At 46.8% G+C, this 16,313-nt stretch overlaps 1 protein-coding gene across 1 annotated transcript; it reads left to right on the top strand.

The window, feature by feature from the left end:
* Nucleotides 1-7,938: 7,938 nt before the first annotated feature.
* Nucleotides 7,939-14,329, top strand: LOC311186190 (leukocyte elastase inhibitor-like; the record flags this gene model as incomplete). Its single annotated transcript, XM_084257072.1, has 6 exons — nucleotides 7,939-8,106; nucleotides 9,893-10,030; nucleotides 10,401-10,518; nucleotides 11,760-11,902; nucleotides 11,998-12,165; nucleotides 13,928-14,329. The coding sequence occupies 6 exons, from the start codon at nucleotides 7,939-7,941 to the stop codon at nucleotides 14,327-14,329; spliced, it is 1,137 nt and encodes a 378-aa protein (XP_084113198.1).
* Nucleotides 14,330-16,313: the final 1,984 nt, after the last annotated feature.

Genomic DNA, 16,313 nt, shown 5'->3' with positions numbered 1-16,313 from the left:
CCGTGCTCCGAACAACACAAAGAGAAACTTTTTCTGGTGCAATGACTCTCTCTCTCAGTGTATTAATTCTGCTACTTCAGGCCCACGTATCCAAGTCCTCGTCATCCCACAGTTAACTCTGTACTGACGGTCTGAGCTAGGTTGGTTATTCTCACCACATCGGACTAAGTGGGCAGCCTTTCTTCCAATCATGGTTGGAATCAGCCTGGCATCATCGATAGCAGCTGCAAGTATGGCAGGTGGGGCCCTGGGACACAGCCTGATTTCTGCCCAGAAATTTCATGAAAGAATAGATACCTCCTTAGAGAAAACCTATGTGTCTTTAGCATCATCACAAAGACAGCTCACCTCCCTGGCACAGGTCATTCTCCAAAACCGGCGGCTCTGGACTTGTTAACAGCTAATAAAGGGGGTACCTGCCTGTTCCTCAGGGAAAAATGTTATTACTAGTAAAACCCGGGACTCCAACTCTCTGCTGACATGGTTTCAAAATCCTTTAGTCACATGGCTCCTCCCACTCTTGGGGCCAATACTAATGATAACCTTATTTTTTCTTTTCGCTCCTTGCCTCCTAAAATTCATACAGGCTCGCATTCGGGAAATGTCTCCTACCACCTTTAACCGACTCCTTCTCCACCCATATTCTCGCATCCCTACAGAAGACCCTCATAACCAGGCCTGAGCCACCCCCTTGATCTTTTGCCCCTTTTCAGCAGGACATAGCCAAGGAAAGAACCATCGCCCCTTTTCCTATCAACAAAAGGCTGGTATGAAAGGTCCATGCAGCAGGCCGGCCTACCCTGAAGCCCACCTGGGGGGCAGGAATGTGGATACCTGCCTGGAGGACTCAGAGGATGAGCCTCCCCCCTCCCCCTATGAGTCTCTTTCAGACAAAGAACCTTTACCTGCCCCAGGAAACTCCCCCCCCCCAACAAACTTTTTCCTGCCATAGGAGCCCAACTTCCCACCTGACCTCTCCTCACCCTATAAAACCCTGCTTCCCCCTAACAACGTGCATGGCTTCACTGACCCCCACCTTGGGTGCACGAGGTCCGCCCGGGGCGCAATAAACTTTCCCTCCCTTTGAGAAATGAGCAGCAGACTCATCTATGCAAGGAGGAAATAAGAAGGGGTTAGTATTAAGACTGGTGGGCGGCAGCCTGTTTTATTCATAGCTGATGTTTAGTGACCAGATGAATAACTCTGTGACTGGCTAACTGGAGAGAGATCCCTTGTTTGAGCAGAGTAATTCTCATTTGTAACTGAAGGTAATACCTCTTGCTGACTAGATAGATGGTTTAGTGTCTGATTTTCAGAGGTCATGGTCTTGTTATAGGACAGGGAGAGGGGCAGCCCAAACCCCGCAAACCTGCCTATTCTAAATGGGTTCTGCCATCCGCCGCATCAACACAAAACATAGGAGACTTTAATGGGAAGGAACTTTAATAAAACTAGGAAACAATCCAGGTAAGGCAAAGAGTCTAGTTTCTAAATGAAGCACCCAAAGTTACCCGTCCCCTCGTGGGTAAAACTCCATCCAAATGGGATCGGCCCAGAACAAGGCCCCAAAGCCTGCCACAAGTCTAAAGCATCTTCCAGTGGGGACCCACAGAAAAGGGTCACAAACAACCAGACAAGCCCGGAAGGAAAAGAGCAAAATCAACATCCAGATAAAAGCTGCCATGGTCACCTCCCCACGGGTCTCACCCACATCTGTGTCACCCAGTCCACGACCAAAAGGCAAGTGCAGTTTCTTCACGTGTCTCTAGGCTCCATGCGCCTCCTCCAGGTCTCCTTCTGGCTCCATCCTGCTTCCTTCCTCAGTCTCTTCTGCAGCTTCTCCTCTTCCTGCTCAGCTCCACCCTCCCTTGGGTGGGGCAGGGAACCTCCCCCTTTCCTGGGGACCACCCTGTTACAGTCTGAGATGACCCAGAAAAAGTCAATTTTTTTTTTTTTAAAGATTTATTTATTTATTTATGCAAGCATTGGGTACAGTCAGAAGTATGGGAGGGTGAGAGAATTCGCCAGAGCCAGAGCGGGGAGCAGAGCAGGCAGAAAGACCAAAGTACACTGCTGAGGGGAGCAGCAGGCGCCAGCAGGAGAGGTCTGCGTGCCATGTGGGACCCTCCTCCGGTGGCCGGGGAGCAGCTGGGAATCGAACCTGCGCTGCAGAAGCTGTGGGCAGCTTCGCAACCCAGCGCTCAACCGCTGCGCCACCGGGGAGGCCCAAAAAGTCAATGTTTTGTATAAGGATGGCAATTTCAAATTTTCCTGTACCTATAAACCTGTGAACACATTATGTGGTTGAACTTAATCATAATTCTGAGACTGACTAACGGATAAAAGGCTTGGTAGCTGTTGTTTTCTTAGCTGACTAGCCGTTTTCAGGAAAAAAAAAATGGGGGAATGTGGAACCAAGCTTAGCCAAGGTTTCGCCATTTTGTATATCTTCCACTTTGATATGTTAGTCCTTGTCCAGCCGCATTCTGGAGATAGTTTCAGCAGTCACAACCCTCACTCCACTTGGTGACGAAAAAGCAGACCACCCCAGCTGCCAATGAGGGCAGTCCTGTCCATAAATGGGACAGCATCTCTAACCGTCCAATCAGTTTGAAACTGTAACCGCGCGCGCCAAAATGCCTTTGTAGTAGCCAGTGAGTAATTGCCAGCTTCTTTCAAAATTCGCGCCACTTGTGACCCTATAAGATACCCCAGCTTCCTCTGTTCGGGGCTCTCGACCTCTGCCGTTGCATCGGTGCGTGTCGAGGGCCCGGACTCGAGCCTGTAATAAACTCCCTTTTGCATTTACATCAGCTGTCTTTGGATTCTTGGAGGCTATGCTCGCCGAGTCTGCTGAGCTTGGGCACAACAGGCTCTCTTTTTCTTTACCACGCCGAACCTTTCAGCTTACAAATAATATAAACAGAGACTAAAAGTGAAACTAAAAAACTATTAAGGTGCCTGCGAGCGTGGTTAATCGGCTTCAGTCGGAGGCTGGCTCTCAGAGAGAATTTTATTCCTATACTGGTCACACACACTTAAGTTCATACAGGCAGGTCAACCCAATCCAAGTTCCCAAGTTCCCCTTTGACTGAAGACAGTAGCCACGACGTGTCTTGGCCTAGCTGTTCCACGGGTGGGAGTCCTCCGGCCGTGGAAGGTTCTAGGCTCAAGGGTTTGCAGTCCAGATGGTCACGCAGGGTGTTGAGCTGATCCCCAGCATGTGCCCCTGTCAGGGAGAGAGCCAGCTGTTGGAGCGTGGCAGAACCTGGGAGTGAGTATGGTTCGCTTTTGTATGCTGAGCCTAGGAGAGGTTCTGGCTGGGGAGCAGTCTGAGTCCAAAGGTGGCCAGCGAGCTGGACTCCGGAATAGCAGCCTCCGGCAAGTCCTTCACTCAGAGCCAGTTTGGGACTCTGCTGAGTCTGCTTCATAAATCCGCTCCTTTTATACATTCTTGTCGGGTGCTGACTCAGGCACAATCTGCTTTATCCGTCTTTAACACTCAGTGTGTGGCTGCAGCCACTTTCACTCATGGCACTTGCAGGCACCTTAATATCACTTTCAGTTTACATGGTTTTATTATTTGTAAGTCTTTATGTTCATTGCACTTTTAAAATGCTGGTGGGAATGCAAACAGGTCCAACCACTATGGGAAGCTGTGTGGTGCGGCATCCTCTGCCGCTGAATGCCAGTGAACTTACTGGAAAGAGGGAGGCTTTCACTCAGACACATCAGAGTGAATAAGACCCCCATCCCCTGTGCGCTGGACTGGACAGTCAATGACGGGTAAGATCAGGGGCAGACTAAAGAAGGCACTGGCCAGCCTCATGTCTGTGACTCCTGACGACCCAAGACAGGCGCAGTCCCCGAGGGGCTTCATCATGATAAACTTTGGCGTTCAGATCAAACAAGGTCTACATGCCTATAAGCCTAATTTAGGCAACAAGCCCGCAGTAAATAACCCCTCCTTTGATGGAAAAAAGGCTGCTAAGAACGTCACCTGCAAACAAGCCTGATGGAATTACCTACAAAGCAGTTAAACCATCAATCAGATAGTCATTGTTTCAGAATAAGTAGCAACCTAGCAGCCTGTCTATAATCATACTACTTTTTCGCTTACTTTGCTTTTTCTTTATATGTGTACAATCAGTTTCAGGAAATGCATGATAAAGAAAATAGTGTGTGGCAATAGTAGTTTTATAATAATCACAATACTTCTCACATGAGACAACACCATTAAAAATCAAAATGCTTACGTAGAGAATATATTGCTCGTGATCACTAAAAGTAGAAGGTGCCAGTAGGTAAATATCAATATTTTTGATCATTGTGGTTTTGGGATACGAATCAAGAAAAGCTAGCTTAAAGAATGCTGTTCTGTGTAAACAAAACTGATTGTGTAGATTCAGTACTTTGAGATTGTTTGCTGTGCCATGCCATGGAACATCGATCACATGAACATGAATAACAAAGTAGATGTCTTATGCTGAGAAAGAATTAAATTGTATGTAATCATCTATTGTTAGAAAAGGTATAAAAGTCTATGATGATTTTGAGCACTTTACATTCAGATCTTCACTCTTGAAGTATGTCTGTCTGTCATTTATGTGTCTGTCTGTCATTTATGCGCCGATTCCTTGAGCATCCTCACAGTTTCTCAATCCTGAGACAGTCCTGCAAGTCTACCACTGCGCTGGTCCACAGCAGTGTGGGGGACCCTCGAATTCCTAAAAATGGAGCTCCCATTTTGACCAGCAATTCCCATATGACCAGCAATGCCACTCTGAGGGATCTACCCAAAGGACACAAAAACATTAATTCAAAAGGAAACCTGCTCGCCTGTGTTCATTGCTGAACTATTTCGACAGCTAAGATATGGAAACAACCTAAATGTCCAAAAACAGATGACTGGATCAAGGAGATGTGATCTATATATATAAAGGAACAATACTCAGCAATCAAAAAAGACAAACTCATGCCATTTGCAGCAACGTGGATGGAACAGGAAGGGATGATACTCAGTGATATAGGTCAGAAGGAAAAAGACAAATACGGAATGGTTTCCCTTTTAGGAGGAATATAGTGGACTCAAAGAAGGGTTCAGGAATAAAAAGACAAAACTAGCTGACAAACTAGTTCGAAGACAATCAGCAGAGTATGGGTAGGAGGAGGGATTAAAACAAGGGTGGGAAGAGTATAAGAGTCTATGGTGATGGGCCTCCCTGGTTGTGCAAGGGGTTAAGCACGCACTGTGAAGCTATCCACAGCCTCTGCAGTACAAGTTCCACCTGGCTGGCCAGAGGGAGCTACCCACATGGCACAGCAGACCTCTCCTGACTTCCCTGCTGCTCCCCTCAGCAGTGTATTTCATTCTGCCTGTTTTGTTCCCCGCTCTGTCTCTGGTGAATCCTCTCACTCACCTCTGTGCACCTCTGGCCTACAACCAGTTCTGGTACGCATAAATAAATAAATCTTAAAAAAAAAAAGTCTATGGTGATAAGTTCATGGGTGACTTAGCAGTGCAATTTTATGGGGATTATACTTGTAAGAAGAAATCACACATTGTTCAAAAATGAACATTGTGTGGGATTCAGCTGTGTGGGGCTAGATAATGCTTAGGTCGATACTTTTCTATTGTCACGTGTTATCCTGCTGTATTCATTATGCATCCTTCATGATTGGCGCTATGAGCTTTCCGGGTCCGGTGTCATTCCAAGAAGGGTGTGCTGAGCATGTCCACATTCACACACATGTCTGCTGGTGTCTTCCCAGGGTGACATCACTGGGGATGGTCAGGAGGAGCGTGTTTTGGAGCTAAGTCAATACAGCAAACACTGCCCCAAACTGGCAGCCCCATCCCAGAGCTCCAGAGTCTCCCCCTGACCTTGGGGAGTGGCCCCTCATGTTTTAAAGCCACAAGATGATGCCCAACTATTGGACGGAGCAGTGACTTCCCTTTGACATGACAGTGCAGAATGGGTTGATGAAGGACGTTCAGGGGGCAGTGTCTGAACACTCTACAGTGTATGTGTGGATTGGGGAGTGTTGGTCTCTGTGGTAGACCCAGATGACTAACTCGCGAGGGCACCACACATGGTGTCAGGGGGAAATAAAAATGCAGGGCACTGTGTCTTTGGTTCATACAGTTCAACATTCAACGATTTTTCCAGGCAGCAACTTTTCCTGACTTTCTGACTTTAGCCCCTAGTGGAAGCTGAGAGTGGACCTCCCGTTCCATGGGACATGATGGAGAAATAACAGATTTACTCAAAAGACTTCAATATAGCTATGACAGGCTTTCCATAAATGATGGTTACTTTGTTCTGACAAGCTGGAAATCAGTCTACCCTCCTAGTTATCAAACTCCTGTTTGTTTATTTTTAAACAGTGGAGAGAATTTCACTCTCATTACTGTGGCCTTATTTGCCCTGGTGCATTATAAAGGGTCTTCCCTCTTCCCCCTTCATGTTGAAACTTGCATGAGAGCAGGTGGCCAGTTTTGATGGCTGGGGAATTACTTCAAAATTGCTTCAGGGAGAGAGAGTTTGGAGTGTATCTGTAGGGTGGATTCTCTCTATACAGTGCTGGCTAGTTTGCCTTTTAAGAGGTGACAAGTATCTTTTCTCATTCATCTCTTAGTTAGAAATAGTCCATCAGGTCCTTGTCAGAGATCCCAATTTGCCTAGAACTCAGGAAGTTGCTGATCCCCTGCGGAGGGCGCTGTGTGGCGCTGGTGTTGGGCTCCACTAGTCACCACTGGCCCTGGCCTTGCAGACTCAAGGAAATCCCCTGGGGAAGGGCCGCCCTGTGTACAGGACACTCCCCTTCTGCATTTATAAGGGTGGCAGCTAGAGGACCTTCAGCACAGGCCTCACACATCCGCAGGATCCAGTCCAGTCAAGAAATCGGTAGGACAAGAAGCAGGGGGGCTGCAGGGAGATGGGGTGATCAAGAAAGTCCAGCAGGGGCTCACGGGCTGAGATCAGGAGCAGTCCCTGCCAGCATCTCCTTGGCAGGGGGGAGACAGACCCCTCCAATCCGGACAGCTCCCCGCACTGCTGGTGCCCAGCTCCCAGCTCTGGGCAAGCAGCAGTCCTCCCTGATGCTTCAGGGCAGCTCTGCCAGGAGGGTGGGCTGTGGAGGTGTGGCTGCTCCAAGGCCTGAGAACAGATTGCTTATCATTTCTCTCTGGAACTCCCTCCACAGCTGTTTGTGAGTTTCCAGGCAGCCAGGCCCTGAAGCCACTTCTCTCCATGGCTGGGGGAAGAGGGAGGAGGCAGGTGTGGTCTAGAGATTACAGATCAACCAGAGAGGATCTTTGCATTACTTACACACCAAGCAGCCAGCGCCCCCTGTAGTCATCCTGACCTATATGTGGGGAAACTGGGGGACAGAGTGGGGACAGGATCCGGTGACCAGGTGCTTAGCCATCCTCCTGGGCATTGTGCCTTCCACTGGAGGGACAGAGAGGATCTCGTCTCCCTAGCGACTGCCCTGACAGACCCTGGGCACTGCAGGGTTTTCAAACTGCAGCTGCTACTGGCTTGGGAGCTACCCTCTCCCCACATTAGGGCTGGAACCTCAAAGGTGCACATTATATACCTGCTTTGATGACTTTTGCTTTAATGCATTGGAGGTGGCTGTGGTTCTAGAGTAGACACCTTCTTACTTTCGGGTGCACGCTGCTCCTGGCTCAGCTGTCTGCACGCTCAGACGTGTCGGAAAGTGGAGATCATCACTTCTCGGGGCGTCACTGGATCCACGTTGGTGTGCTCTGGAAAGTGTTCTTACCCTGCAGGAATAAAAAAGAGGAAGTGACAGATTGGGGGGAGGTTCAGGGTGGGTGGCTGGGGCTGAGGATGGGGCTGGGGAAATGCAGTTCCTAACAGCCCATGTACACAAGAGGACACAGGCTCGGGTCTGTGTTGCAGCCTCGCCATGGAGCAGCTGAGCGCCGCCAACTCCGCCTTTGCCCTGGCCCTGTTCCGCACCTTGAGTGAAGACAGCCCCCGTGGGAACCTCTTCTTCTCTCCTCTGAGCATCTCCTCATCACTGGCCATGGTCTTTCTGGGGACCAGAGGCAACACTGCGGCCCAAGTGTCCAAGGTCAGCAGAAAGAAAAAGAGAGAGAGACCCATTCCCTGCCAAAGTCTGTGCCAAAGATGCGGAGAGCCGGCTTTGGGGCTCTCCCTGTGCATGTGAAATCTGTTTCTGTGCTCAGATCCCCACTGTGGGGGAGACTTTCAGGAAAGCCCCAGGAACAGTCCATTTGCTGCAAGTTTTCCCTTTGAGTGACCTGTTTTAGTGAGCACCTACTAGGTGCCAGGCACTGTGGTGTGATTGGCTGAGGATGGGGGAGCAGCAGGCCAGGACCCCTGGCACAGGGCAGGCCTCTGCTGTTCAGGCTGCAGACCTGGCTCTGTGGTCTCAGTCTGTCCTCCAGGACTAGGCATTTCCTGGGTCAGCTTTGCATGTGCAGACCTGCTGGGAACAGAGAACGCCCGTCATGTAAATTACTTCTGAGCAGAATGACACCCGGAAATGCACTGCTGTGGAAACTGGTGGACTTGCTTGCTGAGGGGGACAAGGAGACAGGGGACTCTGTATTCTGAGGCCCCGCCTGTGCCCAGTGCTGGGTGTGGCTCTAAGTTCTGATGTCCTGGGCCCTGGGCAGGAGACCCTGTGGAGCCTGATCCTGGGGGCCTGAAGAGCAGGGCCAAACCCTGGGTGACTTACTGCAGGTCACTCTTCAGCCAGAAAGGCGGGCGATGCCACCTTCTGCTCTCCTTATAGGTATGGGGGGCAACTCTGCCAGGTGTGCCTTGTTTCTGAGAGAGGGACACTGGCTCTCCCTGACAGTGAGTGAAAGGAATGGCCGCAGAGAAGGGCTTTCTGCCACCCAGTCACACCTGACACTCACCTGCAGCCAGGACGGCCAGCCCTGGGGTCAGGGTTATGGACCTTTCCAGGTGCAAAGCCTCTATGACCCCACTTAATGGAACATCTGTAAGTGAACAAGACCCGCATCTGCAGAACCACAGAAGAAAAGCCTTTTAAAGTTTTCAAGAATCCACTGGTACTAATTTGGATTTGCTTCTTAAAAGGTCACCTCAGCCTCTATTCTGTAGCTTTCTGGGATTGGGTGACCTCAGAGAGAATAGTTTTAGAGCCTTCCGCTCCATTTCCATTAAAACAGATCGATCACAGCACTTGGCAAACATCCCATTCTGTGAATACCTGGACTTTGTACACAGTTTGGGTTTGTTCTTCTGTGTCTTAAAAGCCAGGAACAGCCCAGGCCTCATAAAGCCATAAAAGCATTCTTGTTTTGCAATTGATATGTGGGAAATTAAACCTTTGCCAAATGTTATGCTTAAAGAAGTATTTTAAATAATTGAGTTACTGTTGCTCATGGTGTAATTAGAAAAAAAAATTCTCAATCTATAATCTCTTTGTTCCCACAGAGGTGATGATTCTTAGTTTTCAGGTTTATTTCTCAGAACGTTCAGTAAAATAATAATTGATAAAATTTTATGATGATAGAAAATTAGACTTGAGTATTCATGTAAACACACCATTTATGATTTTCTTGGGGAAAAGGAAAGACTTGTAGAAATATTTAGTTTACTAACCACTCATATTTGCAGAACTAGAATGATAACCAAAAAAAAACTGACATAAAAGCTGCCTCTAAGGTGGGATGAGTAAGTTTCACAAAGCTGTAAGTTTTGGATTCTCCATCATTTGTTCTTCAAAGAAAAACTAGTAAGATTATAGGTTGGGTCATCAGTGCTTAGTAATGACAACACATTCCTTTGATGGAAACAAACTCTTGGGATTCACTTTATAATTTCAAAGTAAATGTTTCTAGAAAATGTTTTCCTCATTGTAGACTCTTCATTTTGACGAGGTTGAGAAGGTTCATTCCAGATTTCAGAGTCTGATCGCTGCTGTCAACAAGCCTGACGCCTCCTATGTGCTGAAACTGGCTAACAGGTTATACGGAGAGAAAACCTATCATTTCCTCCCTGTAAGTACTTTCTCCTGGAGTTCTACTCACTAGACAACGTGTGCTTTTCCCAGCAAAATTAAGTCAGTTTAAATTTTTATAAACATTCAGAAAATAATACTGAATGAAAATATACGACTCATGATGTTCCCTTGGTTTTCACAATTGAAGAGATGGTCCTGGCTGTGTCGATTTAAAACAAGAGTGACGCCATTACTCCCTTCCAAGGGCAATCAGTATTTGTTATTTGTGCAGAAGTTAGGAAACTTTAGGTTATAAGAATCAGATGCCTTGAACTCAATTTTGATTGCTTTCAAAGATCTTAGAAGATGACTTCTGTAGATAGTAAGATTCACTCATAACATTGATTTTCTTCTTCTTTTTTTAATAGGAGTTCTTAGCTTCAACTCAGGAACTGTATGGCGCTGAGCTGGCCAGTATGGATTTCCAGGGCGACTCTGAAGGTGCCAGGAAGGTGATCAACCAGTGGGTCAAAGAGCAAACGGAAGGTAAGAGGGTGGACAGAGTGTGGTCCTTGTACAGGGTCCTGCCTCTGCGTCTCCAGTTTCCCACCCGTATAGGATGCCCTCCCCACACTCTCTCCCTACCTCCTCCTTCCGACTTCACTCTGGGGGTGAACCTGTTGTCCAGTGCTGAGCAGCTATCAGACACAGACATTCTGGGCCTCCCTGATGGCCAAGGGGTTGAGTCTCAGCACTGTGAAGCTATCCCCAACTACTGCAGCATGAGTTTGATCCCTGGTCGGGGAACTGACACACATGGCGCAACAGACCTCTCCTGTCTCCCTGCTGCTCCCCTCCGCAGTGTATTTCAGTAGATACAGTTGTCCTGCTCCCCACACTATCTCTGGGAAATCCTTTCTGCACCTCTGGCCTGTACCCCAGCTCATGCATGCATGCAAAATAAAACAAATCTTTAAAAATTTAGATTCCGTCAGGCGGAATCGTAGACATGATTGAATCAAAGCAGCTAAATATTTTCTCTGATGTTCCCTTAAACTACATTTTAAAGTTAAAGCTAATATTATCTGTAGAATAAAAGGAATAAAATTTAGGGGCATGGGAGGGTAATCCAGTCAGTCCAAATTATTTAATCCACCATTGGCAGGAAATACTCTGAGAGTGTTAATCGGGGCTCACACACTAATACACATGAACCTCTTTCCTGCATCCTGGTTCCAGGTGTGGCGTGGCGGGTGGGATGTGCTGTCCAGCTGGGCACGTCTTTTCCCTGGTCATGGAATGAAAAGAGGCTACTACAGACACCCTGTGTGTAGGAGGGGTGCTTAGTGGAGCCTGTGATCAGTAGAGGAACCTTCCTACCTTTGCATAGTTTGAGGGTTGCTGCCACCTAGCGGATTTGAAGGACTGACTTCCTTGTGATTCAAAACCCTGTCATGCAAGACTATATATATTGTTATCCTGAAAAGAATGGCCAATCACAAACAAGACTCCTTGCAGAAAAGGGGCATTTTCCTGTTTTCTGCTTTTCAGCACCTTAGACTCGTACTGAAGTACAGGCTCTGGGGGACTGGGTGTGTCATTCATCAGCCTGGTGAGTTGGTGCAGTCAGACACGCCAAGGGGATTTTCACCTCGACATTATGTTCAAGGGAAATGAAATGGAAACGATGTGTTTGAAATGCATTTCTGTGCTGACCAAATGTCAGTTTAGATTTGGAGTGCTGAGAAGTGGATTAACAAAAAAAAAATCTTACTTTATCATCTTAGGGAAGATTCTGGAAATGTTGGCTGCAGGTGTGGTGGGTAGCATGACTAAGCTTGTGCTGGTGAATGCCATCTACTTCAAAGGCTCCTGGCAGGACGAATTCAGAAAAGAGGAAACCAGGGACGCCCCATTCAGGTTGAATAAGGTGAGCCCATGCACGGTCTCTTTGCTCTACAAGAGCAAATGTCCTCTTGCTCTACATGAATGCAGATAATAGAGATTTTTCTTCCAACCTTTCAGCGAGAAACAAAAATAGTGAAAATGATGTACCAGAAGAAGAAACTGCTATTTGGCTTCATCCGGCCACTCAAGTGCCGCGTGCTGGAACTGCCGTACAAGGGCGGGGAGCTCAGCATGGTCATCCTGCTGCCCGATGACATAGAGGACCAGTCCACAGGGCTGGAGAAGGTGATGCTCCTGCGTTTCGTCCTTCTCCCTCCTTTCCTGTGTGAGTCCTCCCGTGTGTGCTGAGTGGTCAGTGCTTGTTATGTGCTTATTGAATCACTTCACTTCCCCATTCTTTTGTAACCTAGTCCATCACATTTACTACCTGGGAGTCCTTCATTTAAAATTTCAGGGACTCTAAGAGAACAGTTGTGGGGACCATGTAAAGACCTACACTAGATGTAATGCTGGTCATGGGCAGCTCATGCAAACTCTCTTAATAGAACTTTAGACTGAGGGTTGTTTCAGTAAAATGAATTTGTTCAAAATTGAAACCCAGTAATGTATGACTTACAGCGTCATCCTATGCTCTTAGAGTTCTTTTATGACACTCTCCGATCTCCTTACTATGCACACAGACTGTGAATTCAATTCCCAGTAACTCTATCATAGAAGTCTCCTGAGACAAGTGAGTTTGAAGGTTAAGCCTGTTTCCTAGTGTTAACTTGGTATAAAGTTCTACTATAAGGACTTAAAGGCTATGGAATCTCTTGCCAGGACTGGGACCAGGCAAAACCTGGAGATTTCGTTTTTTCTCAGTGTCTCTAGCCTCTGTGTTATATCGCCACTTTCTCCTCACCAAAGTTGCTGTCTGGAAGGGATCCTAATGTAGTATCTATTTGCATATATAGAGGATGGCAAAATCAGCATGTCCTTCTATCAGTTGTTTTCCACCTTCATCTGTTCTCTGATTATAAAAAGAGTCTCATGAAAGGGGTGACCAACAGCAACAGAACTAGTGTAATGATGGTTCTGCTCTAGTCCTATCATGGTAATAAAACAGCAGTGAGGGCCTCCCCGGTGGTGCAGTGGTTGAGCGCTGGGTTGCGAAGCTGCCCACAGCCTCTGCAGCGCCGGTTCGATCCCCGGCTGCTCCCCGGCCACCAGAGGAGGGTCCCACATGGCGCGCAGACCTCTCCTGCCGCCCACTGCTCCCCTCAGCAGTGTACTTCGGTCCTTCTGCCTGCTCTGCTCCCCGCTCTGGCTCTGGTGAATTCTGTCACCCTCCCGCGCTTCTGACTGTACCCAGTGCTTGTATAAATAAATAAATAAATCTTTAAAAAAAAAAAAATAAAACAGCAGTGATAACAGCGGACACTTCCATAGTCCTTACTGTGTCCAAATCATTTAATTCTAATGACAATGTTAGAATAAAGGGAGGATCTGTTATTAGCCCCATTTCAAATGAGGATGTAGGATCTTTTCTATTTTTCCTTAGGAGCTAAATCTATTAGACGTTATTGTAGCTCTGTGTGGTTCACGGATCACCACGGTGTTTAGTGGGTTCAGAATAAATAGAATAGAAGAAAACTTTTACATTTACCCTTTCACCACACAACCAATTAGTCAACATGTAATATAGCCTTCATGGTCATAACCCATCACAGTGATTCCGTATATATGGTGGAGTAATATTGAGTCCTGGGAGAGTGGGTAGATAGATGGGTAGGAGTGAGGCTGTGCTACGGGGTGTGTGGATGCATGGACAGGTGGGTGGATGGAGAGATGGATGGATGGTTGTTTGTTGGAGCTGATGTCCAGCCTCCCTGACTGGGGCCCTGGATGACTTAGAACACACACTCTCTCATTATCCCAATTGCTGGAAAGAACTGGCACAAAACAGGAAGGAAACAAAGGAGCAACTGATATTAGGGTCTATTCCTATAATAACCCTTTAGTACTTACCTATATAAAATTGTTTTCTCTTTGCACATTCTAATTCCAGATCGAACAGCAGTTGACATTGGAAAAACTGCATGAGTGGACCAAGCCCAAGAATATGGTTCATAGGGATGTCCACGTGCACTTGCCCAAATTCAAGCTGGAGGAGACCTATGATCTCAGCTCCCACCTGGCTCGCATGGGTGTGGAAGATCTCTTTAGCAGCAGCAAGGCAGATCTGTCTGGCATGACAGATACCACAGATATTTTCATATCAAAAATGATTCACAAGTCCTTTGTGGAGGTGAATGAGGAGGGCACAGAGGCAGTGGCCATCACAGTTGGCATATTCATGCGTAAATCTGGGATAGAGCAAAATTTCGTTGCCGACCATCCATTTATCTTCATGATTCGTCACAACTCCTCTGGCAGCATCCTGTTCTTAGGCAGATTGTGCTCCCCTTAGAGGCTGTAGAAATATACGGTCAAATTAGAGTTTAATCATCTGACTTTTAATGCAGATATAACGTCACCAATAAAACTACTATCTAAATCCAAATGCTTCATTTCCTTTGTAAGTGCAACTCTGCTGGGTCTTGACATCCAAGTCCGCTGCACAGGTGTCATATTTCCTCTCGTTACAGTGCACAGCTCCAGGACTAATTTTGAAAGTGTCAAGTTAAAACAGATCTCCCAGATGTGTAGATTCTTGACAAAGCCGTTGTCTGTGCAGGGAAACATGAACACACTGTGGTTCAGTTAATAGAACTTTATACAATTTTAAAAAATATTTATGTATACAAGAACTGGGTATAGGTCAGAGGCACGGGAGGGTAAGAGAATTCACCAGAGACAGAGTGGGGAACAGGCACATGGACCGAAGACACTGCTGAGGGGAGCAGCGTGGGAAGAAGACGAGGTCTACTGCGCCATGTGGGTTTCTCCCTGGTTTGATGGGAATAGAATCCGCACTGCATAGACTGTGGACAGCTTCATATCACTGTGCTCAATCCACTGCACGACAGGGGAGGTCCTTTAAAAAAAAAAAAAGGATATATTTTATCCATACAAGAGCTGGTGTACAGGTCAGAGGTGTGGGGGGCCGGCCTCAAAGGACAGAGTGGGGAGCAGAACAGGCAGATTGAAATACACTGCTGAGAGGAGTAGTGGGTGAGTCAGGAGAGTCAGGAGAGGTCTGCTGTGCTATGTGGGTTGCTCCCTGGCCAGGGATCGAACTCATGCTGCAAAGGCTGCAAACAGCTTCATAGGTTGTATCTTAACCCCTTGCGCCACCAGGGAAGCCCCAGTTAATAGACCTTTAGACGTCATCATAGACACTCTGGGAGTTGCAGGGAGCCTTAAAAGCAGACAATCAGTTGAAATGGAGGAGAGAATCCCGACTAAGCCTCCATTTAGCAAAGATAACCTTACCTTGATCTTTGTCTTAAAGAGTTACGTGCCATAGGACTGGTTTTCAGGCCACTAAATTTTTTTTATTAATATATTTCTCTTCCATCTTTGTAGTCCCATGTTCTCCCACCACCATATCTCCCATGAACTCTCTTCCTATGACCTTTGTTCAAGGCCCCTCCTCCCCACCCCTTCCTTTGCTCTGCACCTCAGAGCTATGGTCAGCTTGATAGTTCTGACATTTTCTTGACCTTTTGTTTGGTTTCTCTATATTCCACATATAAGTGTTTATCTTTTTTCTTCTGACTTACTTTGGCTGGCGTAATGCTCTCCAGCTCCGTCCATGTTGCCACAAGAGGCACAAGTTTGCCTTTTTGACTGCCGAGTCATAGTCCATTGTGTAAATATATCACGTCTTCTTGTTCCATTTGTCTATTTTGGGGCATTTCCATAACTGGGTTATTATAAATAATGTTGTAAAAAGCATGGGTGTGCAGGTTCCATTCGATTTAGTTTTTTAATGTCCTTTGGGTAGATCCCTAGGAGTGTAATTGCTGGATCAAAGGGTAGATCCAGTTTTAGTGTTTTTAGGGTTCCTCTACCCAGCTTTCCAGAGTGACTGGAGAGTTTAGTTCCCACCAGCAGTGTAAGAAGCTTCCTTTATCTCCACATACTTCCATATTTTTCTTTCTAGATTTTTTTAATGTAGGCAATTTTCACTGGAGTGAGGTAGTATCTCGAGGTTTTGATTTGCATTTTCCTGATAATTAGTGATGTTGAACATTTTTTCACATGTCTATGGCCATTTCCGTTTCTTCTTTGGAGAAGTCTCTTTTTCTTTTTTTGCCCAACGTTGACTGGGAATTTTGCTTTGTTCAGAACATTAAAGAGCTGCCTGCCAATCCCCTGTGCTCCCTGGTATGTTCTCCTTTATCTGACCCACATGTCACTCTCATGAGGTCCATGGAGTCAAGAAGTAGGGGTTCCCATAAAGATGCCAAGAAACTGCCAAAAGAAAACTGGAGTAGGAGAGACTGTTA

This window comes from Talpa europaea, assembly GCF_964194135.1.
Source record: "Talpa europaea genome assembly, chromosome: 2".
NCBI classification, from domain to species: Eukaryota; Metazoa; Chordata; class Mammalia; order Eulipotyphla; family Talpidae; genus Talpa; species Talpa europaea.
Note: the sequence above shows the minus strand (reverse complement) of the source record. Positions and strands in the feature narration are given on the sequence as shown.